Source organism: Falco biarmicus, chromosome 20, assembly GCF_023638135.1.
Source record: "Falco biarmicus isolate bFalBia1 chromosome 20, bFalBia1.pri, whole genome shotgun sequence".
NCBI lineage: Eukaryota > Metazoa > Chordata > Aves > Falconiformes > Falconidae > Falco > Falco biarmicus.
The window spans coordinates 1,605,049-1,627,670 of record NC_079307.1 but is presented as its reverse complement, the minus strand read 5'-3'; the positions used below and the strand labels follow the sequence as shown (position 1 = coordinate 1,627,670).

Below are 22,622 nucleotides of genomic sequence, written 5' to 3'. Positions count from 1 at the left end.
GAACACTTATTTGCATTAAATTGCCCTTTTTTCTTTGCCTAGGCTCAATAGATGAGGGGGTTACGGAGGGATTGCCCACACTCCAGAGTACCTCTGGCACTAACGCTCATGCAGATGATGATGATCGGTATGTACCAATGTAGTGTGCAAACTGTTCTGCAGCAAGTGCTGTGCTGTAATTAACCTACCCAGCCTTAATCCCAGAATGTTTAGTTGTTTGTACATCTAATTCTCTGTGTTGATCAACATACAATCAGTGCCTGAAGGTTCAGATGCTGTAGAAGAATGTAGGTGATGAAAGTCAGAATTTGCTTACCTGTTCCTTCATTTCCTGTCTATTTCCAGGCAACACTGGTGAAGAAAGATATTCATGTTTTTACTGTTCCTTCATCACTGCTCTTTATTAATGCCAATTTGAAAAAAAATCTTTACTGTGAAACAGGTGTGGTAGTTGCATGCATGCTAAAGCTGACGTAAAGGCACAAAAGCAACAAAATGAGAACAAGTGCCTAGTCTTGGCTTCACCAGAGATTGTTATTGCCATAAACCACAGAACAGGCAGAGCAGCCTGAAATCTTTTCTCCCAAACTTTCTGCGTGTAGCTTTTTACTAAGATGCTGTGTGTCACTTTACTGTAAATATTTAGCGGTCTTTTTGGCAGAGAAGGCCAAACCAAAATGGGTCTCTTTGGTCAAAGATGTATCGTAGTTCTCACAGACCGAAGCGATGTACCTGCAAGTGGCCTACAAGGGTACACAGAACTGGTTTGACTTCTATTTCTTTGCTTTTGCGGTGTGTCAAGTGTGTGTATAGCTAGCTTTTGCATAGTGTTTTGTTAGACAAGTGGATCTGAGGAAGAAGTGTGAACCTTTGGGAGTTGTTCCAGAAACTGTGTCAAGTGAAACTCCCTATAGAGATAACTATCAAGAGCTGCATTTTCATAGCTCGTAAAACCTTTCCTGACATTTCCATCTAAAACCTGTCCCATTGCAGGATTAAATCTGGAGGGAAAATAACTGCCTAGATAAGATTTTTTTGTATGACACAGAAGATGTTATCTATTTGCTAACCAACCTCAGTATAAAAATAATACCCAGCATTTAGGGTATGAATTGATAGTAGGAGCACATGTTACATTAGAACTAATCCAGGTTTTTTAAAGCTATAATTCTAAAGTCAAGTGGCATACATATTTTCAGCAGAGGATTATTTCAGAAATTTCCTATAAAATTGCAGAGCTTTGGTGCAAACTGCACAGAATAATTCAGGATAAATAAAATCCTTTAAACGCACTGAAAATTCCCACTTAAAGGTCTCTTCCATGCAGCAAAGGAAAGAATATTTGCCTTAGTTTATGCCCAAATTTGAAAATAATTAGTCTCAGAGTAACAGACGCATCAGCAAAATGAACTAGAATTTGCATGTAGTTTATATCACAGTAAGGAATGAACAGATATGGGAATTTATGAGAATTTTGGACTCCAGAACTAAAATTTTCTACCAAGTGATGTACTTTATAAATTCAAGTGAAAGTGCCAAGACTCTGCTTATTCTGTCAATCAATTAAATGTGTAAAATGGTGCTTTCAAGTCCCAAAAAGTTTTCTTTCACAGGCACGTATGTGTATGCCTGTCAGGATGGGACAGGGCATTCTGATACGCTGTGACAGCCCTTTGAGCACCGAACTTCTAAATTCCCATTTCAAGCACTGGATGGGCACATCAGCAAATAAATACAGCCTGTCATTCTCTGTGTAGCAATTTGGGCACACAGTTTTGGGTGCACAAGAATTCTGAGTAAGATAAAATGTATATCTCTAGCTGAATCAAATGAAGACGTGATCAGTTAATCATATGGATGGAGAAAATTTCCCCCTCTTTACTTTTGTTTTGTTGTGGTGTTTTTTTTTAAATGCACCTTTAGTTTAAGTCCATGTTGTACACTGCTTTATTAGCAGAAATTCTCAACATGTCAAAATCAGTTGTGAGTGGACAATGCAAGTTTGTAGTGAGAAATGGGGTTTTTTTTTGGCAAGTATATGTTATATTTCTGTTCATAAAACAAAGCAAAAGACTAGTCCATCTAAAGGTCTTTCAGTATTACATCCTTACCACCATGGAAACAATCATAAATATTTCAAAGTTTAAAACATCTTATCTCTTCTGTTTCTGTGTTAATAATTAACGTCATTAATTGGTCCTCTTCCATAGTCAGCGTTTCATAAACAGCAGGTCACATGTAATTGTTGTCAGCTTAATAGACACACAGGAATTTGTTACGTATTAAAACTACTGTTTCACAGTGAAGTCTGATGCATTCTTTCTCTGATATTTCACATTTGGATTGTAATATACTTTTCTGACATAGATCTGTAATTCAGCCTTGGCTGGTTTAACAGTTAGCCTCTGTATCAGTTTGCTGATTTAAAAAGGAGTTGCAAAGACTCAATTATAAAAGAACTCTCTGATCCAATATAATGAGAGCCTCCACTTTTCTAAAATAAGTGTTATTTACAAATAGATAATGTTTCTAGGCTCACTGAGCATTTTGGCATTCACATTTGTCAGAGTGTTGTTCTACACAGTTAAACCTCTTGGTGAAGAGAAGAAAAAAATGCAAGTAGAATATTTTAACCTTGCAGTGAAAACATTTTAAACCTATCTCTTTGTCTAGCTGTTAGAGAAATTATCTGAGATGTTAGACGAATCTCAACTGTTAAATGCCACATTTAGCACAAATTGCATGCCATTGAGTATATATGGAGAAAAAGAAGCAGGGGAGAGAAAATATGTTTGTGTTTTAAATGTAATTTGTTCATTGTGCTAAGGTGCGCGCTTGTGTCACCAATAGGTATTTCAGCCTGCTTGCAGTGTAAGGATGGAAAAAGACATGCCAGTCACTGGTAGCTGGAGAGCCTCCTGATTGCCATTTGATCTGCTTTAATCAGCCTTTCTCATTGTGAAGCTTTTATGTAGGAAAAACCAAAACTTTATTTTCAATTTCTGCTGGGAAGGTTGTCCCCGTAGCGCTTCTCCTGGCTGTTTCAATTGCAGAGAAGCTGGCACCAGTACAGGCTTTGAGGATGAACTAGCCTGAGAAAGCTGGGAAAAAAAAGGAGGGCTGTGATTCCTAATTTCTGTCCTAGTTTGAGTGTCTCCCTAGGAAGCTCTCAGAGCACAATGCGCTGTTGCCTCCTCACAGTCCCTTAATACAAGAAGGAGGGAGGAAGAACCTGAGAATTGTGTTACCAGAAGCTGAAGTTCTCTATGAAGCAAATGTCGCAGAAAACAAACGCAATACTTATTTGAGCACACTACCTGTGTGTGTCTATGTACATCCAAGAGCAGGAGTTCTGGCTGGCCAGCCTGTTGTCCCTTTTATCAACCCTGCATCGCAGCTGTCGCTTCTGTTGCACGTAGCTGTGAAAATTTTGATTGTGAATTCTCTGATCAGCTGAGTGCAAGGAAACCTTTTCTGAAGGAACGTGCCCCTTAGCCAGACTGTGTGACATTTGTCAAATGCCAAGTGAGGGGCAAGCTGGCCATCCTGGGCCCAGATCCATTTGGCCATTTGATTACTAGGCTGTTATGGCAGCTGAACTTCTATGCCTTACACGTTTTTTGCAATGTTGTTCCTTTTTTTTTTTTTTTTTTTTTGATAACAGATCGGTCTGTTGGTCTGTGTTGGTGGAGTTGTCACTGGTAAAGTGGAAAGTGTATGGTCATACCAACTCCAGAGACAAAACTAATGTTTCCGTGTCTGAGTAGAGAAAAATCTGTTCTTTATCTAGTGATCTGCTCACAGGGAGGGAGGGGAGCGCCAGGGTTTGTCAGAAATTTGGTTAGACAAATCAGAACCCGTGTTTACAAATACCCTCATTTGTTTCAAGTGGGTCTGATGAGGCCTCAGCTGGCCTTTTTAGACCTATACACGGCAGGGAACTACACTCTGCCAGGCCCAGGGCATGAGCTGGTAACTTCCCTCTTGGAAATACTCCCTTTAGCAAAGATCAACAAGTATGTCAGCATCTATGTTTTCCACAGCTCTCTAGGACCCTATTGTCTATAAAAAGAATCGAAGGACAATAAAATTTCTTCCTTAGAGCAAATATTCCAGTTGCATGAGAGCAGAAATCCTTCTGGGTTTTTACAGACTTGATTGATACTGAACTCCTGCAGGAAGCTCTTTCATCCTGTGTGTATTGAGGGAGAGCTGGTGCTCCCTCACTCTCCAGATAAATTATACAATTGGAACTTTTGCTGCTGACACCCATCATTGTATTCTGAATTCAGACGCCCAGTTCTCACAGTTGTATTGACATCCATTTCCAGAGGAGATAAAGACAATTAAGGTATTGATTTTAAAGAGATTACCCTAGTTCTTTGCCGTCCTGTGCTGATCTGGTCTGTGGATTTTTGTATGATGTAGGAGAATGTATTTTTGCAAGGTGCACGTTTCATTCCCGTGAACATTAGAAGCCCACAAATTCAGCCGAACCTTGAAACCAGTAATCTGGGCTTGAGATGGAAGCAGAGCAGGGAAAGGATTTGTTCAGTCAGGGAGACTTTCTGACTGTGTGCAACAGGAGACATCGTTGTACTTTTTTCTCAATAGATTTCAGACATTACGGTTTAGTAAAACTAAAATTGCATTGTTCTGGCTGTGGAATATTCCGGGTCAGAGCAGTTCCCTGCTGCCAGTGATGTCTGATCTTCTGTCAGGCTGCGAGCAAGCTGAAATATCTATTTCAACAACAAATATAGACCTTAATGCTCAGGAAAGGGAAACCCCAGGTAAGTACAAACTCCTATTGCTATTATGTTTGTACCAGCAGATTTGTTTTTAGTTTACTATGCCCTTTAGCAAAGCAAGTTCCTTGCCAGAGGACTGGGATTGTAACGCTTAAACAGTTCCCTTAAACAGTTTGCAGCTAGAGGCTATGGAGAAGCAATTAGTCAGTTTTAAATAAATTACTTGGAAAGTTAAATCATTCCTTTATTATAGTCTGTGTGCTGTTTTTTAACATAGAATCTTTTTAACAGAGAATAGCTTGAACTATTCTCAGAGCTGATTGAATCAGACAAGGAGCAAGAATTGATTAATTAGATTAATATTCTAAGCTTAACAATATGTAGTTGTAGATACTAATGTTTGTTCATTGGACTTGGATTGAAATGAAAATGAATGGGCTTTAATTTTGTGTGTAAATATCACTGAAACTGCAAAACACTCCTTTGCTTTCCAATTTGCTCCGTTCTTTAAATTCTGCCTTCAGGGACTGTTTGCTGATTGTAAGTCATCGATATGCTTGAGAAAATGCCCATGCCTGGAAAATAAAGTTCAGTTTGCAGCTGGTGCTCAGACCTGTTGCCCAAAGAAATGGAAGGCAGAGGTTATCCTCTGGTTTTGTTCAGGTGTGTGAAGTCAGTGGCGATAAGACTTCAGATGCAGGTCAGACGTGTTGCTATAGAGGCAGAGATTTCCAACCTAGATACCGATTTCAACAGAAATGTGAAGCGCTGGTCTTTTTTTTCTTCTCATACAAATGTGTTCAACGTTCACATTTCTACGGACAAGGCTTCTTAGTTTTTTTTTTTTTCTTTAGCTTGCTTGTAAATCAGTGAATTTTTTCTTTGTAGTTTGGAGAACGTTCAGTATCCCTACCAACTCTACATTGCTCCTTCTACCAGCAGCACAGAGAGACCCAGCCCAAATGGTCCAGACAGACCTTTTCAGTGTCCAACCTGCGGGGTCCGGTTCACTCGCATTCAGAACTTAAAACAACACATGCTTATCCACTCAGGTAAGAAACGTTACTGCTTCCAAAAATTGCTCATTTATAGACTCACAGGGTTTTGCTCACTGTGCCGCAAATAAAATAATGCAGTTCTTTTTTAATCACCTGCCAAGTGCTTGAGAACCGATTTCAGAAAGATTGGTTAGAGGTATGTCTCACTGAATGCTTGTTTTGATACATCAGATCTGACTGATAGCTCTGTTCATGGATGATTAGCATTTGTGTGGACTGAAAAAAGATCTGATTGTCTGACACCCATCAGAATAAGTCAGTTTCATGATAAAGGTTTGAGATGAAATAAAGTATACTGGGGTTTTTATTATGCTAAAGAAGTGATGTAGATCGAAATTCTTCCTCTTACATGTTGTAATTGTCTGCTGTGTTTTAGAGGGGACTTGCAGCCATAAGAAACTACGCTCTATCTAATGTCTTTGCATTGAAGAAAGTTGTATACCTTTCAATCTCAGAGTGTTTGGAGGGATTGCAGGACAACTGGATTGGTTTGATGATCAATTTAGGTGCTACAGATAGAGTACAGGTAGCAAAAGGTTCATGTGAATGCCTCCTCTGAGTCTTGATCCCCAAATTGGTACATTTATTTTGATTCCTAACAAGTATGAACTCCTAATGTCTTTGCTGTCGGTGTTCAAGACCTGTCAGCGTTATCTGGCAGTAGTGTTGACATTTGAGCGAATGAAGGGGATATTAAAGGGTTATTGCGCTTTAGCACTGAGCCTCATGGTTTAGCATCTGCTGGATTGAGCTTGACTCAAGCCCGCGCACAGATGCTGTACTGTTTTTGGGCAGAGCAACCTCAATGTCAAGATGTAATTTTTTCCACTGTCAGCAATTATTTGTCAAAACCTTTCAAGCAAAATGACCAGACTATGTTTAGGCCAGCGGTAATAATACATGTTTAATACAAACTTTGTGGGCATATCAGGTGCAAAACTATCCCAGGCTGGTTGCTAAAGTCTTAACTGACAGCAGCCAGACAGGCTTCAGCAAAGCATCTGTGGCCGACCTGTCAACTGGCAACCCCTGGGCAAAGTTGGGAGAGATTTAAATAGCTGTGTTACAGTAATTAGCACGCAGAAGAAACTCTCAGAACTTGCAGATGTTGAAAGTGTTTTCACATAAGCAAAATGGCTGAAGAGATTTTCCTCGGACTTATCAGAGGAAGTAGATGCCCTTGGACAGTACGAAAGCATGAAAAGTTTTAGCTCCACGAGACAATATTCTAGTATATTAACTTGCTTTCACATGCTTAACAAGGAGTTTCAGTGTAACCGTAACTACAGCTTTCTCTGTATAAAAGCCCCAATTAAAAGTTCAGCTCCCGCTTTGAATGTAAGGAAAGCAGAGTGAAAGACTGGTGGAATTAACAGCCTGGACTGATGCACATTCAGCCTTTTGAAAAATCCTTTTTTTATTCCTTGACAGCCCTATTATGAATGGAGCTCCATATTCCAGATTCTTGGCCTCGTGTTTGGATTTCCACACTTTCTGGAGTTCAGTCTTTTTATTAAATCTTAACTTTTTGGTGATTCAGTCTATTATGTTGTAATAGTTCTGTTTGGGTGTGATTACATACTCCCAGCCACTGCAACATGTTGCAGAGCTCATGTGTTTTAGGGTTTTATTAGTGCCTGTGATAAATGAAAAATGAACGCCTAACAGAATTTCTAAATTAATACAAGAAAAAAATGAGGCATGAACCTAAACTGTCTTAGCTATCTGTCATGCAAAGTTGCTGAAAATTCTTGTATAGAGAGGTTCCCACGCAATATAAAGGCTGCTACTTCACCCTTTTATCACCATTCCTGCTGCATTACAGGGGCATCCTTGTGCACAGGGTCCCCCTGCCAGAACACTTCTCTGAGGCCAAAGGCAGCCAGAAAAAAACACTGCAATTAAGGGTAGTCTGATAATTGCATTGTTGGGAACCAGTCTGGCACAAGAATCTCCCGAGATCAAAGGAGTTCAAAGATGGTTTGAGATGACTGCTGCATCAGATAGTTTTTGGCTGTGGCTCAGGACCTTATCCATAGCATAATCCATGGAGGCTTGTGTTCGTTTTGAACTGTGGGGAGGAAGGCGCGCAAGCGTTATGGACAGGTCACATTGTTAGGAAATTTTTTGACAATTGGATCTGAGAAAACGTAGCTCTCTTCTAATTGTTTCTGCCATTTTAAAGTGAAACGGAGAATTTCTTCCTAAACCAGCGCTTTGCTGTGAGTGGCCACAGCTGCTGTGCTTTCGCTGTTAGGAGTCTGGAAGGATTTTGCCAGTGACCTCTCATTACAAAAGGTGAATGTTTTGGGTTTTTTTTCCTCTCTCTTCCGCAGGCATTAAACCATTTCAGTGTGACCGCTGTGGGAAAAAGTTCACCCGAGCTTACTCGCTAAAGATGCATCGCCTGAAGCACGAAGGTAAACGCTGTTTCCGGTGCCAGATATGTAGTGCCACTTTCACTTCCTTCGGGGAATATAAACACCACATGCGGGTTTCCCGGCATATTATCCGCAAGCCTCGGATTTACGAGTGCAAAACATGTGGCGCCATGTTCACCAACTCTGGAAATTTAATCGTTCACCTGAGGAGCTTGAACCATGAAGCGTCAGAGCTAGCAAACTACTTCCAGAGCAGGTGAGGTGCACAGCAAAAACCTAACAGGGAAACGTGCCTTTTTTTTTTTTTAATTCCTTTTTTCTTTTTTTTTTTTTTCTTTTTCTTTTTTTTTTTTTTTTCCTAAATCATCTTTTCCTGCTTTCAGGGCAGCCTGCTGTGCCTCTCATCAGGTTGCCAGCTAATTCCAGTCAAATTCATTCTTGCGCCACTCTCTGTTGTATCTGATCTGTCTTGCAGCGTCTAAGCTATATAGGAGGGCACTGAAGAATCGAGTGATATGCAGAAGCTGCTTCTGGGCTACTTAATTTCTCTTTTCAGTGCTGTCTGTGGACAGGCTAATAGTGTTAAGTCCTAGCATTCTGTGCTATAGCATCTGTGGAGTTCTGTAAATGATTTGCTATTCAAAATCTCATACATGGCCTGTGCGCTTACATAGGGCATAGCCTTACGACTTCATTTTAAGTACTTGCTTGATGGTGGATGTTGTGGAAAGATTGCATGACTCTATACCTTCTCTTTTTTCATTTTCTAGGTAACATATTACTAAATTATTAGACTAATAGGGTTTGGACTAGTAAGGGCCAGTTGGACATCTCGTTTATCAGGGCACAAAAGTCTTGGCATATCTCATAAGCACACTTCACTAAAGACTATTAAAAGGCTTCTGAGGCATCAGACTAGCCTGTATTCTCATACTGAAATAAATGTTTGTAACCATTGGAATTTGAGATGGAAAAATGTGAGAGCGAATGAGGAAAGAGAAAGATAGATCTCAGCTCTTAAATGTATGGAGAGAGTGCAGCTTGGTGTGTGCCAGTCATCTGTATTCAGCAATGCAAAAGAAATGTATTGTAAATGTTGTGGCATCTACAATAGCATCCCTGGTGATCTCTAGACATCATGCTTTTTCCCCTACAAAACATTTCAGCATTTTGTCCTGTTATCTCAGAAGCAAAGTAGGATGAAAAAACTACGAAACAAACCAGGAAAGCCAGTCACTGTTTTTTCCAACAGAATATTGTTTAAAAGTACAAGCGCTTCAAATCTGTGGGTTTACACAGTTCTTGTTCTTAGCACTTGTGCCAAAACTAGAGCGAGAACTCTTAAGGGATGATGATGCCATGATTGTGGTAAGCATTTTATTGTTGTCGTCGAATTAAAGTCAGATTGAAGTGTGTGATTTCAGTTGTCCGTAGGCCTTCCTTTAGTTTGAATGTACAGACACTAGGTTTAGCCTAGTTGATTGCAAATCTGGATTTGAAGCAGTGAATGCTGCTGTCATGTAAGAAAAGGACTGCTTTAAAGTGCATTAATACAAGGAGGAACAAAGCATATAAATAAATGTGCATATATGTAACATGTATATACTTGCCTCAAGTACAAACTTACATGTCTGGTGCTGAAAATTTGCCAAGAAACCTTATTTTCTTTATGTCCTTATGCTCTGCAAATACTACTGGAGAGTTTCGTAGATTTTCTCTGGGTGCGCTCAGCCATCATTTGGTAAGAGTAAGTTACAGAGCTGTGGTCCAGAAAGTACTGAAACGGGAAGGAAACGCAATTCCTTTCTTTTCACAGTAGTGTGATACGTGTCAACATCACAGAACACCGCTGTGGTTGGCAGCCTCCGTACGCTTCCAGCAGAACCCTTGCCTCCTTGCCTCATGCTTCTGTTTACAGCCTGTCCCCTCTTAGAGGAGTGCTGCTGCTGTTTCTCGGGTGGGTCTTACCTCAGTGGTGGAAAAGGCCCACATCTTTGCCAGTGCTGAACTCATTTTTGTTTCTGTTTTTAAAGGTTGAGTGCGTGCTTTTTTCAATGGGGTTTTCAGTGCCGTATGATGTTCCAGCCATTAACTTTCATTCTCATCCAGGTGATACAATCTAAATAACAAGTTGCTGTGTAGGAAATAATGGATGCAAAGCGATGCGAAATAGCTGCCTTTGAATACATTCTCTGTGTGTTTAAATGAGAACCAGGTTATAGTGCTTAGTGAAGTATGTCGCTGTGATGATCTTGGAGCAATGTGAAATGAGTATCTTTGTTCTCTGTGCAATGCAGTGCATAGCTTGTGTGATGTTAACTGATACACAGAAACTGATATCGCTAATGTTTGTGTGAGAAATGACATTTCTCTTCTGTCCTTTGCCCCTCTTCTAGTGACTTCCTAGTACCGGACTACTTAAACCAGGAACAAGAAGAGACCCTCGGGCAGTATGAGCTAGGGGAGCATGGCTTTGAAAGCAACTCTTCTGTCCAAATGCCTGTCATTTCACAGGTGTCGTCAACTCAGAATTGTGAAAGCACTTTCCCCTTGGGGTCTCTGGGTGGGTTGGCAGAGAAGGAAGAAGATATGCCAGAGCAGCCAAAGACTAACGCCACTGCTGAGGCAACCACAGGTGACCCTCCGAAACCGGAGCTGTCATCTATTACTATTGAATAATTCATGGTTTGGTTTCATTTTTGTTCTTTGGAAAGTGCCTGTGTTTGGTCCTGTACATTTTAATTTAATTTTTTTAAACAAAAGTGGGGAGATTTTCCCTTTTTACTTTGTAAGCTACGCTTTAAACAGAAAACTGCAACAGATGTTAGATTATTTTTCATGACTGAATGATCACTTCTGTGAAAATATTTAAGACTGAATGCACAAAAAGATCTTGTCAGAACATCATGGAAGCTGTGATACACTTCTAAAGAAGAACAACTGATTCAGATCACTTTAACTATTTCTTCTTCCACAGTTAGAGCAGCTCATTAAGTTTCTCTTGCTTCTGCAGACCCTCTGGTTAAGGGAAAGAAATCAGAGGAAACCTTTTTAAAATGACAAACAAAAGGATGCATTGGAAATCATTATTGAACAGTTTTGACTAGTTTTGAGTGGATGCTTTAATCTTCTGCATAAAAAAAGAAAAATGACACTTCCTATCTCTGTGCCTGCTGTTTTTCAAAGCGCTTACTGTAACCCTTTTCTTGGAAACAGTAAGCATTTTTGAAACTAACAGTCACAGGCTTTTTAAAAACACGTTGTCCCTTTTCATCTCAGATGAATCAGTTTTGACAAACCAAGAGATGTCATGCCAGGTATTCCTACTTCTTATATTCCAGTCCTTTTAGAAACTGCTTGATCAGGTAGCCTGTCTAGATTTGCCCATCTAAGGTTAGACGTGGAAATACTACGGTCAGGAGAAGTCTGATGGTGCATAATGAATTGAGGATGATAGGAAAGTGTATATCCGTGCAAGCCTGACAAATATCTCATGACTGTATCTTTCTGTAGAAGGGGGACCTTCTACATGAAATGTATGAAAATGAAGGTTTTCCCAAACAGAAATTCTGAAGTCGTGGCTAGATTGTTTGCAGATCTGATCACTTCCCCCTGTCATGTATACTGTATCTTTACTAATCTCCAAAAGCTAGCTAGAGGGAGTTTACAGATGGGAAAAAAATGAGCTCTTTTGTGTGTTATTGCACATTTTTTTGTTTATACATATGCATGTATAGTTTCTGAGATTTTTATTAGTCTGTTTTGGACAAAACGAGCAATTTACTCTCTTTAGAGGCCATCTTTCTAACCCAACGGGGGGTTGTTTACAAAAAACCTATATAGCAATGATGAATTGTTCCTGTTTCAAAACATTTTAAGTCCTTGCCAACTCGGTTTATTAAAGGCCATTACTCCAGCTACATACACAGCTCAAGTAAGCAATAAATTGAAAGATTTGCAATTTCATTTTTCCATATTTAGAAAAAGCTGCAAATTTAGGGTGTGGGATTTTCAGAGCAGTGAGTCTTGTTTTGTTGAGGCTGTTTGGGCTATAGTACTGCTTTGAAACCTAAATCAGGAAATATATTAGGAGGTTTGTGATTTTTCTTACTGCTTCTTAAGTTAACTCGGTGTTTGATGCCAAATGCCTGTCGCCTACAGATGACATGCTGAGCAAGTAGGTATTACCTGATCTTAGTATTCCAAAGGCATGATATACTCCCTTAGTTTTGAATCTTGGTTGGTTGTTGGTTTTTTTTTTTTAAATTGTTGCTTTCTGTCCGGATTTGTTTTAGGCAAATATGAGGAGGAAATGAAACCAATAGAGAAAGGTTGCTTCTGAAGAAACAGAAGACACAAAAGTCGTATTATATGGCAAGATCAATTTGTATTCAGTTAGCTTAGGCAGCTTTGATACTCTGTAGGTCTGAGTTGTTTCTACTAATAGCCAGCTTCCGTAAGGAAAAAAGTTTATTGCCCTTTGGAAAGAGCTTAAAGGGTTTCAGTGACTTTAAAATTTTTCTCTGCTGTGTTTTAGGTCAATAAACCACATTTTAGTTAGATAGAGCAAAAACATTTGGGATATAAGTCCTTTCCAAGTTGCTGGAATGAAGTTTCTCCGCCAGATCCAAAGGGTGTTTTAGCATCACGCTGCAAAGAAGTTCTCTGCTACAATTCAGTCTTGTATGTCTACCTGTGTAAGTCTTCTTAAAAGGGCTTGAAGGAGAAATTCTTCATTTGGGATGCTGTACTGTGAATTAGTCCAGTGTCTGTTGATGGGCTGAATTTAAAGACCAATTCTCTTCCAGTTCTGATTTCTGCAACTGAGAAGCCAGTGAGACAAGACAAGGTCTTTTGCTGAGCTTTATCCTGAATTATAGGGCTATGAAACTGAACTCACATACATAATTTGCTTTTTTTCTAACAAGTGTTACTCCACCTTGCAGGTATGAGGATCCTTTGTGATTCATGTAGTAAAAAGTACTTCACACAGAAACACATTGCCAGACTGTACGGATGTAATGATCAAAGGTGGTTAGATATAAACGGACGTAATCTTCTGTTGGAATCTGATCATTTTCACCCATTAGATATTTTGCTGAACAGTTTATCAGTGAGGAGAAGTGCAAATACAGAATAGACATATCTGGATATTGGATTTTTAAGGCTTAAAATTTTGTGTCAGAAGGCAAACTGCTTTCTGAATACCAAAGAGAAGGGGAAATAAAAGCTAAGACGACTTTGCAGCTCTAATCTGTTCTTCCTTGAAAAGAAATGAGTATCATTAACTGTTAACACCTTGGTACAAGGCAAGTCATGGGTTTCATTGGTCATCACGCTATGTTACACATTCTCTTTTTAACCCTGTAATCTCCGTGAAACATCTTAATTTAGTTCCCACTTTTCAGTCTGATTCAACTGCAGGAACAATAAGAGTTTTTAGAGGATTTTTTTTGTTGGTTTGTTCAGTTTTAGGGTTGGGTTTACTTGTTAGTTCTCCTGTTTGTAATCGTTTCTTGTTAGTATCTCTTTTCTCCATAGAAGTGAACACAGATTAAACACAAATATTGTTTTATTTCTCGTCCCTAACTTGTTGGAAGTGTTCAGTTCTTTGAAACACTGGTGTTCTTCACAGGAGAGATGTAAAAGCATAGGACACCTTAAAACAATCTCTGTTGCTAATACGCTTAGATTCCAAATTGAGCAAGATAGATATCTAACTAAGCTAGAAGAAACTTGCCTTAAACTACACTTGGGATTAAACCTAAAGTATAAATTTCTTTCAGTACATTATCAGAGGATTTTGAACTCTGGACTGCATTTTCTTTTTTTCCTCTTTTTTTTTTCTTTTCTTTTCTGTTTTTTTTCTGTAATTTTTTCTCTCCTGCCCCCACACCCCCGGAAACCCCCATTATTTGGTATGCATTTATGTTTCTGTGTGACAAGGATCACAGAATCACGGAACAGTTGAGACTGGAAGGGACTCTGGAGGTGATCTAGTTAACCCTCATGCTCAAAGCAGAATCAGCGAGAACAGGTTGCTCAGTCAGATTTTGAATATCTGCGAAGATGGAGACTCCCCAAGTTCTCTAGGAAAGCTGTTCCAGTGTTTGACCACCCTCACTGTTAAAAAGGTTTCGGTATGTTTGCATGGGATTTCTTGTTTTTCACTTTGTGCCCACTGAGAAAGGTCTGGCTCCATCTTCTCTGCCCCCTTCTATCCAGTAGTTTCACAGATGGATAAGATCCTCCTGAGCCTTCCCCAGGCCGAACAGCCCAATCACTCCCAGCCTGTACGGCAGATGTTCTAGTCCCTTTCTCATCTTTGTGGCCCTTACAAGTTGTTTAGAATTTCTTCCAAATAGCTACACGCACAACACATTGCAGCAGTTTCTTTGTCAATGAGTAGTCTCCAAATGAATTCACCAAATGATTTATGTCTTGCTTTTTGCGTATCCTCCTCCCATGCGGCACCAATCTTTGCACTCAGTGGAAAATCCTGTCCTCGCCCATTTATTTTGCAAGCAGAGTGCCTTTACTACCACAGAACTAGCAAGGTTCTGCCGTATGCCAGGGACCCGGATTCTCGGAGTCTGTGTGGGGTCTTTACTCCTTGCATATTGTGTAGAGCAGTACGTCTGATGGGAACAATGGGAGGGGAAGGGATAGGCTTTTTCCTGATTTATCATGGTGTTTTGGGAGAGGGGAGAAGATTCAGAAGCTTTCTATTTCCCTGCAAAGAGTGGAAGAAAAAGAAGTTAGGTTTTCACTGTGCGGGAGTTTTGGCCAGGTTGTAAGGGTTTGTTTTGTTTTTCGATGCAGACACATAGCACAACTCCCCTGGAAGTCCATGGGGATACCTACACATTTAGCAGCTTAAGCTCCCCGTAAGAGCTGCTTGTCACTGTTCTTACACCACATTAAAAAAGGTGTGTGTTCCTGACGATTTGTCTGTCTTACTACAGTTTGAGTTCAGTTGTCAGGCTCGCAGATACTATGGTCAAGTCTCTCATACTGAGAGATTAGTAGACTAGGTTATTGAAAATGGTTCTGGGTTCACATGTATCCTGAGTCTAAAAGGTATGAATTTAAACTTTTTTAAAAAGTAATAGCTGCCAATGCAGTAAAATATATTTTATAAGACTATGATCCCTATATGTCCCTTACGGGATAAAATTTTATTGTTTTTAAGCTATGGTTTAAAGTTTTTATATGAGGGCTTCAGTCGCTTCTTGGTTGCTGGCTTTCCCCTCCAGCCCCAGGATGTAAGAGCACTGAGACTATTGCCGGTCTCTCTCTGAGACGAACCATGAAGCATTTTATATGCAAATAGAACGGGAGCTTTGTGCACCCTGCAGGGATGGAGAAAATGCAGATGCAGGAGCACCTGTCGCTCCTACATCCATTACAACTTCCACACCATCAGAATATGGAAAATAGCTAATTTTCATTCAGATCGATTAAGTTCGAGTTTTGCTTATGAGGTGAAACCCAGTTTTGGAGGTTTCTCATCTCCAGTTATGGACATAATAAATTCCATAGCATCTTGATGACAGATAAGAGGGTTCAAGGCCGGACGGTACCTCAGCCACATCAGAGGTCCCTAGCAAATAGAATCGGTTCAACGTATTGGAGGAAATGTACCATAAAAAACAAATGTGAATTTTTTTAAATGCAACAGTACTTACTGCTCTGGGTTTTTGTTAACTCAATGTGTGCTATCACAGTAATTCAGTGTCCCACAGGTCTCAAATCGGGTTGCACTAAAAAAAAAAATAAAATAAATAGCTGAATCAGTTTCTGGTGCTGCCAGCCTGTGTGGCAACTGTACCTGCAGTCTTCCTGAGGGTTGCTGAAGTCCCCAGAGGAGTGATTTTGTTTAACCATTCGTTTAGCTGATGCATGCTTTTGATATTCTGACCTATAGCCCTGGCTACACCAAGTTCTTGGACAGCTTCTTTGCCCTGTTCCTGCAGTGCCTTCACTCTAGGTGCTGCCCTATGGTGAAACCCCAAAGAGGGAAAAGAGTAAGCTGGAGGAAAAAATGTGAATTAAATTATTGTTGGGCTTCTTTGTGCATTTTAGTAACAGTGAAACCCCCTTAACTGTGCCAGTCTCCAGTCACCAGCCGTATATCCAGTCGTCATCTCATCCACAGTACAGCTTCTCTTGTTGATGCTGGCCACAGCTAGATTACTTGGCATGTTTATTGACTTAACAGAATTGTTTTTTGGTTTTGGTTTTGTTTTTTAATGTATACGATGTTTAAATACACTTCACATTTTATATAATACTATCTGGCTATTAGTATTTTTCAGGAACCATAGTTCTTGGTGGCTATATATATTTTTGTGACTTTTTTTGTAAACTAAGTGCCGTTTCAACGTTACAATCATTTTTAGAGTTATTGTAATCAATGTGAATATCATGTTTTTTCAAATCTGTTCTGAGCCTGTAGTGTTTGCTTTGTGATCATATGTGTAATGTATATATTCTGTATAGTTACATTGTATTGAAATACTAGCTTGTTTGATATAAGAACAGTATGTATTGGGTACCTTTTTGCTAGCCTGGTTGTTTAATCTTTAAAAAAAAATGTTCTAAAATACAAAAAAAAAATAATCTCCAAACTGGTCCCATTATAGGTCAAAATTAAGGGGGGAGAAAAACTAGTTTTGAGTGTCTTTGGATAGAAACATGAAGCTTAAGATTTTTCATTAAAATATTAATGTTTTATGGAGTATATCTTTGCTTTGTGTCGTTATTTAACTATACCAGAGTTGGCTTGTAGTACAAAAGACCAGCTTTGACCTTGCAAAAGAAGGTGCTGCTCTGTTGCTAGAGCCACATTCTCTCATAACTTTTGCTTATAATTAGTCTTGAGGTAGTCGAGTACGAGGAGAACTCGCTGTTGCTGAAGCTGTCATTGAGAGGAAGATAGTTTAAAGCACAGCAAGCATTAATAAATGATTGGAGAGGTCATATGAGTAAAGAGTATTACGAATAAAGTACACGTTTCTGTTTAATTTTCCATTGTATATTACATTTCCTTTTGTTAATGTTTTCTTTTAGGCCGTATTCTGCAAAAGCGGTGGGGCCGCCTTTTGAACGGGGTTTTATTGATGGAAAGCCAGCCAAGAACGAGCCTAATCAAATTAGTCAAAGCAGAAGATGTTTATAAAGGACAGTAGACAGAGTCACCGTGATTGCAGCTGTGTGAGCTTCAAAATAGTCCTGAAACAGCCTAGAGTCACGGGACTTAAAATACACCTCTGCTGTTTCTGGCACCCCTTGCAATTAAATTAATTTGCCTCCTACAGACCCACCTGTCTGACCGAGCTGGGATGCTGGCTGGATCAACACATAGCTAGGGCACAGGTAGGAAAATGGAAGTTTTGTAACCGCTTGGCTGAAATGATTCGAACTCTGCCCGGTAGCCTGTGTGAATAACAAGCAGGCTGGCGTGGTTCGTATGCTAGCAGTCCAGCGGTGTGCAGCATCTGACACGGGAGCGAAAAGGAAAATGGAAAAGCATGCCGTGGTGCAGAGTAAGCGGCCGCGACGAACCTTGGGTGGCGGGGTTTGAGGAGAGTGTCTAAACTCCCGAGTTCTCAGTTGCCGGAGGACCTCGTGTAGGGGCAGAAGTATTTTAGCAGAAGGGTAATTGGGAGAGGGAACGTATCTGGTGAAGGCTTTGGAGAGAATGAGATGTAAAGGCTCTGCCTCTGTTGGTCTCCTGGAAAAGCAAGAATTTAGCTGCTTTGAAGACAGACAGACCCAGTTAGGAGTACGCAGTGATGCTTAGCAGACCGTTACAGATCTAAAGCCTGTATATGAACATATACTATCACAAAGCTAAGGCACGACTGCTAAAACACATACCTTTGATGGATATCGAGGTTCAGACTTGTGACTGGAGCGGATTTTTCCAAAGCACAATCATATGTTGTAAGTTTAGCATGAAACATCTTTTAGATGTCCGTAACAAAGCACGAGTACACCACTGAAGTTTTTCTGTGGTTTTTCTGTGGCTTCCTTATAGCGTTGAAGCATTTTATTCCTGACAGTAATGAAGTACTATTTCTTTTGCACAGTGGAGAGCGGCCGAGATGAGATTGAACTCATAGCTACCGAGAATGTAGTAGAGCAGGGAACAGAGTTCTCCCAGGGCTTACTGCACCATTCCTACGTATGTGATATCCTGGTGAAAATGAAGCTGCTAAGAGAAACCTGGCTCGGATTAAGTATAAAGCGCTTTTCACGAGCTGCTTGTGTATGCTGCATCTCCAGAGTACTGAGCGTAACTCTTGTCATCGCCGCTCTTAGAGCAGAGATTGCTGTGAGACCACGAGCGAGCAGAGCAGGGGTAAGTGCGTACATGGTAGAACCTCGGTGACAGCTCGGAGCAGTGTGCTCTTCAGTCCTTCTGAGTTGGGGGATCTGTTAACGCTTTTTTTTTTCAGAGGAGACATGCGCTTTTCGGAGAGCAGATTTACACTTGCTGCTAGTAGCCCTGATTTTCTTAGCTGCTGTTCGCAAATGCTTTAGAAATAGCCTGCAGGCACCCAGAGTGAGACCCAAGTGCTTGAAAACCACTTTAAAGGCTTGAATTAATTGCCTTTGATCGCAAGTTGCCTTTGTCTCGGTCTCAGGGTCTCCCGGTAAATATTAGAGAGCATACGGGGCACCTATCTGTATATCTTGCTTGCACCTTTACCTCTGGTTGTTGAGATTTGAACTCTTCTGTCCCACTGCTGAAGTCGATGGCCGCGACACAGGGGAGGTACTTTGCTCGACTGCCTGTTAATTTGCGTGGCTGCGCTACTATCGCTGACTCCTAGACAGCCCCCTCCCACAATTCACATACAACCGATCGGATTTACGTGGGAATCCATCCGCCGCATCTGCCAGAACTGCATTCCCGGTCTTCCTATGCCTGCATACAGCTAGATCCTGTGTTTTGTAACACATCCTTTAGAAGGTAACAGTTTTTTCTCCCAGAGTACTGCTTGTTCCCCTGTACGCACACGCGTGCACACACTCACAATCTGTATGTGCTCATTCAGAAGGAATTTTGAACAACGACCATGCAAAAACATCAACTGACCAACTCCTTCCTTGCTGCTTCTCTACAGAAACAGCTGGCATTGCTGGCTTTTTCGGGGTTAATTCTCTTACGAAACAGGTTACTCGGTTAAACCCCCGGCAAGAACCTGGCTTCGCTCTTCTGTCAGCCCGTACAAACTGCTCTGGAGTTTGGAGTGGAAAGCAGAGGCACGGTTCGCTGCGATCCTGTGCCCATCTCCAAACAAGCTTCTCCTCCACAGGGAGGCAGGACTTGGGGAGAAGATACAAATTGTAAGGAAGCAGAATATTTTCTGATCTCCAGAGGGGTCTGTTTGGAGGTGGCGAGTGCTGATGGTACTGCAGTGTATTTTTCTCTTTTGTTTTTTTTCTCTGCGTAGACTCTTGACGCTTTCCAGGCTATTTCTAAGAAAAAACCCCAATGTCAGCTACAAGCAGCTTGCTGTTAAGTATCAGGAAACATCAAATAAATATGGGCAGTATCCATTTATGCCAAAACAAAGTACAGTCCTTAATTATTTGTTGGCTTAAAGCATTTACGTCTGCAGTGCAGTATAGCTTTCAAACTACCTCGGGCCAAAGATAGCTGTGACAGAAAACGAATGGTAAAGTGGATGAACTGAATTCTTTGGAGGCCGGGGAGAAGCCTCCCAGGTGAGTACACCTCTGAGTCGGAGGGGAATAACCAAAAGGGTTGGGAGGGGAGCAAGGAAACCATGATGTGTTCGTGGGCTGGTGGAGGTGGTGACTCTTGATTCCAGGATCAGTTTTGTGTGTGTAAGTGACGAAGACGTTTTGACACACACACAAGGAGAAAGGATCCCTCAGGGTTTGCTACCACAGCACTGACGGGTAACGGTCCACTGGCTTCGGAAGAGCAAGGTAAATTACAATCCCAGTCCACTTAAGCGTTTATATAGTCTGCGTTTCCAGAAATGTGTTCAAATTGCTCCTGAAGAGCTTACCCATTTTGTGAACTTCACTTTTGCCAGTTGCTGCTCTGACTCAGCGCAGTGTATTTTACAGCCTGTGTATTAATGGGGTGCACAGAACTGTGTTGGAAGAGTTTATGTGCATAAACAGACCCTTGCACTGTGTAAAACAAAACCAGAGAGAAAAGACACCAAAGCACAGGACTAATAAGCAACAGAGCTCAGAAAAGCAAAACATCTCTCCAGGGTAGGACTTCATCTTCCCACAATTTAAATGAGAAAAATAACAAAAATCCTAACAAAACTTTTTATATAACTTCAGTGTTGCAGTGATCAGTTTCAGGGTTGACGTGACAGCAATTATAAACAACAGTTATGCAACTGCCTCGTTGATTGAATTGAAATTAATACAGAGAAAGAAAGAGCCAAACAAAAAGAAATGGCTTTGGGTTGACTTTGGTATGTTTTAAATAAATTAGAAAATGCTCAGGTCAGCCTTTTTTTTTTGAAAGTGAGCGCAAGCCCAGGGTGAAAAATCTCCTTGAAGAGCAGACAAAGTGAATTGCTCTAACAAATGCTATTTGTCTTCTAAGGCTTACACCTCCTTTTTTTTTTTTTTTTTTTTTTTTTTAACCTGACAGTGAGGTAATTCAATATTTTAATTTTGCTCAATTTCTTTTACTTTAAAAAAAAAACCCACAACTGTTTAACACATTGTATCGTTAAGTTAAAAAACTGTTTAACACATTGAATCGCTGATTCCAGCGTCGGTGATTCACACCATCTGAGGATGCCCACGTACGCGTGTGTGCGTACACATTATTTCCTCCACTCGCCATCTGGCAGGCGTTCGGATGTTTTTGAGTGGAACTGAAGGCAACGTGGCTGCTGCACGTTGCACGGGCAGCGTCTGGTACCTTGGAGAGGAATGCTTCCTTAGTGTGAGCACCATTTGGGAGCGCTTGGATTCACGTAAAGAAAACTCAAGGAAATTTTTAGTCTAGCTGGCTGTAGCAGCAAAGCCCCCGTCCTGCCTGAATTGTACAGTAGTTGCACCCATCTCGTTTGCTGCGAGCTGTCTGACGGAGGCAGGATGTAATTACTGTTCAGTCCCATTAATGCTTTTGCATGGACACGAGCTAACCTCCTGGAATTAATTTGACGTTGTGAAGTAGGTGTATAAAACAATGCCAGGGAGCATCGCTTGTCAAAGAAATACCGTGGCTTTTTCTGTTTCTCCAGGATTTCTCCTGTTGATTGAGGGAATAACGCACCCAGGAAGAAATGGGGGATAGGAGTTAAACCTGTTGTTGCTTTGCTCCTCCTCACCTTTCCCACCCTGAGTAGTAGGAGGCAGAGGAGCCTGGAGCTTGTCGCTTCCAGTGGGAGACGAGGAAGCAGATTTGGGAAGCTCCTACACAAGATGGGTTTGCTACACATCCCACTGACATGTGTGCTAGCGTGAGTCATCCAGGGAATTCGCTGCTCTCTCTGCAACAGGTTCAGTGAGCAAAGTGCCAAAGAAAACCTGCAGAATATAGCACGCTCGCTAGTTGTATGTGCGCGCTCGGCTGCGGTGAGCTTTTGTGCTGCATTCCCTACCAGGTTTGCCACAAGTAGGCAGTGGGCAGGTGGCTTCATCCCCAGCAGCCTTGTTGAGGAAAAAAAGCTGGTCTAGAAGCTGCCTGCCTTCGCTGTTGTGTTTCCAAAGGCCCCTGTTTACACTTGTCTTTCCTGGGCCCGTAACTCAGCGTTGCACATTGCCCTTGGCGTGCTGCTAGGTGACACGAGGAGTGCAGTTCATGTAGCGATCTCGTCGTCCCTGCTTGCCTTTCCTTTCTTCCATCTGTTGCTGTGGATTCTCAGGTAGCCAGGAAAAAGGGAAAGCTCGCATGGCCTTTGACATCTCTCCAAGCCAGAAATAAAGCACTGGGAGGTTAAATTTTATGTTTGGCTTAGCTTTCCCCTCTGGACACGTGAAAAGAATTACAGGAGCTTGATCTATAGTGTGGCTAGGCAGCTGTGATGGGTGCTTTATTAAAGTCTATAGCAATCAAGCTAACACAAACCAGAGCCTTCCCCTGCAGCTTTATGTAGCCCTTTAAAAAAGTGATGGATGTTTTGCAGCAGGAGTAGGGGGAAATTAGTAAGTTAGGTTGAACTACACAACAGGATAACCAGAACAATTAATAGCCCTTAATGTGAAATAGCAAGCTCTTGGCTCCTCGAATGTTGGATGGTTTGTAATCCAGGGCGGATTGCCTTTAAAGTATGGCTCTCATCAAAAGCGTGGCTAGAGAGCCCTCAGCACAATAAAGCTGTTCCATGGAGAGGATCCTTTTCGCTGTCTGGGGTGTCTTACGTAGGTTTTTTTGCTACTGGTTTTGCCCCTCTTTGTCTGAGCACGCTATGGGA

The 22,622-nt window shown here is 41.1% G+C and overlaps 1 protein-coding gene across 11 annotated transcripts in view; it reads left to right on the top strand.

The window, feature by feature from the left end:
• ZBTB44 (zinc finger and BTB domain containing 44) overlaps nucleotides 1–19,872 on the top strand; it is a 44,560-nt gene extending 24,688 nt beyond the window's left edge. Inside the window, exons 3-8 of one of the 11 annotated variants that reach the window (XR_008819117.1) lie at nucleotides 43–127; nucleotides 5,640–5,803; nucleotides 8,146–8,229; nucleotides 17,263–17,406; nucleotides 17,511–17,568; nucleotides 18,285–19,870. Coding sequence is in view for 6 of the 11 variants with exons in the window: in XM_056322695.1 (XP_056178670.1) it covers nucleotides 43–127; nucleotides 5,640–5,803; nucleotides 8,146–8,446; nucleotides 10,587–10,869 (833 nt within the window). In the remaining 5 variants the exon portion in view is untranslated. Of the gene's footprint in view, nucleotides 1–42; nucleotides 128–5,639; nucleotides 5,804–8,145; nucleotides 8,447–10,586; nucleotides 16,934–17,262 lie in introns of those variants that run through there. The other 10 variants (XR_008819115.1, XR_008819114.1, XR_008819116.1 and 7 more) reach the window with 10 other exon arrangements.
• The last annotated feature ends 2,750 nt before the right edge of the window (nucleotides 19,873–22,622 follow it).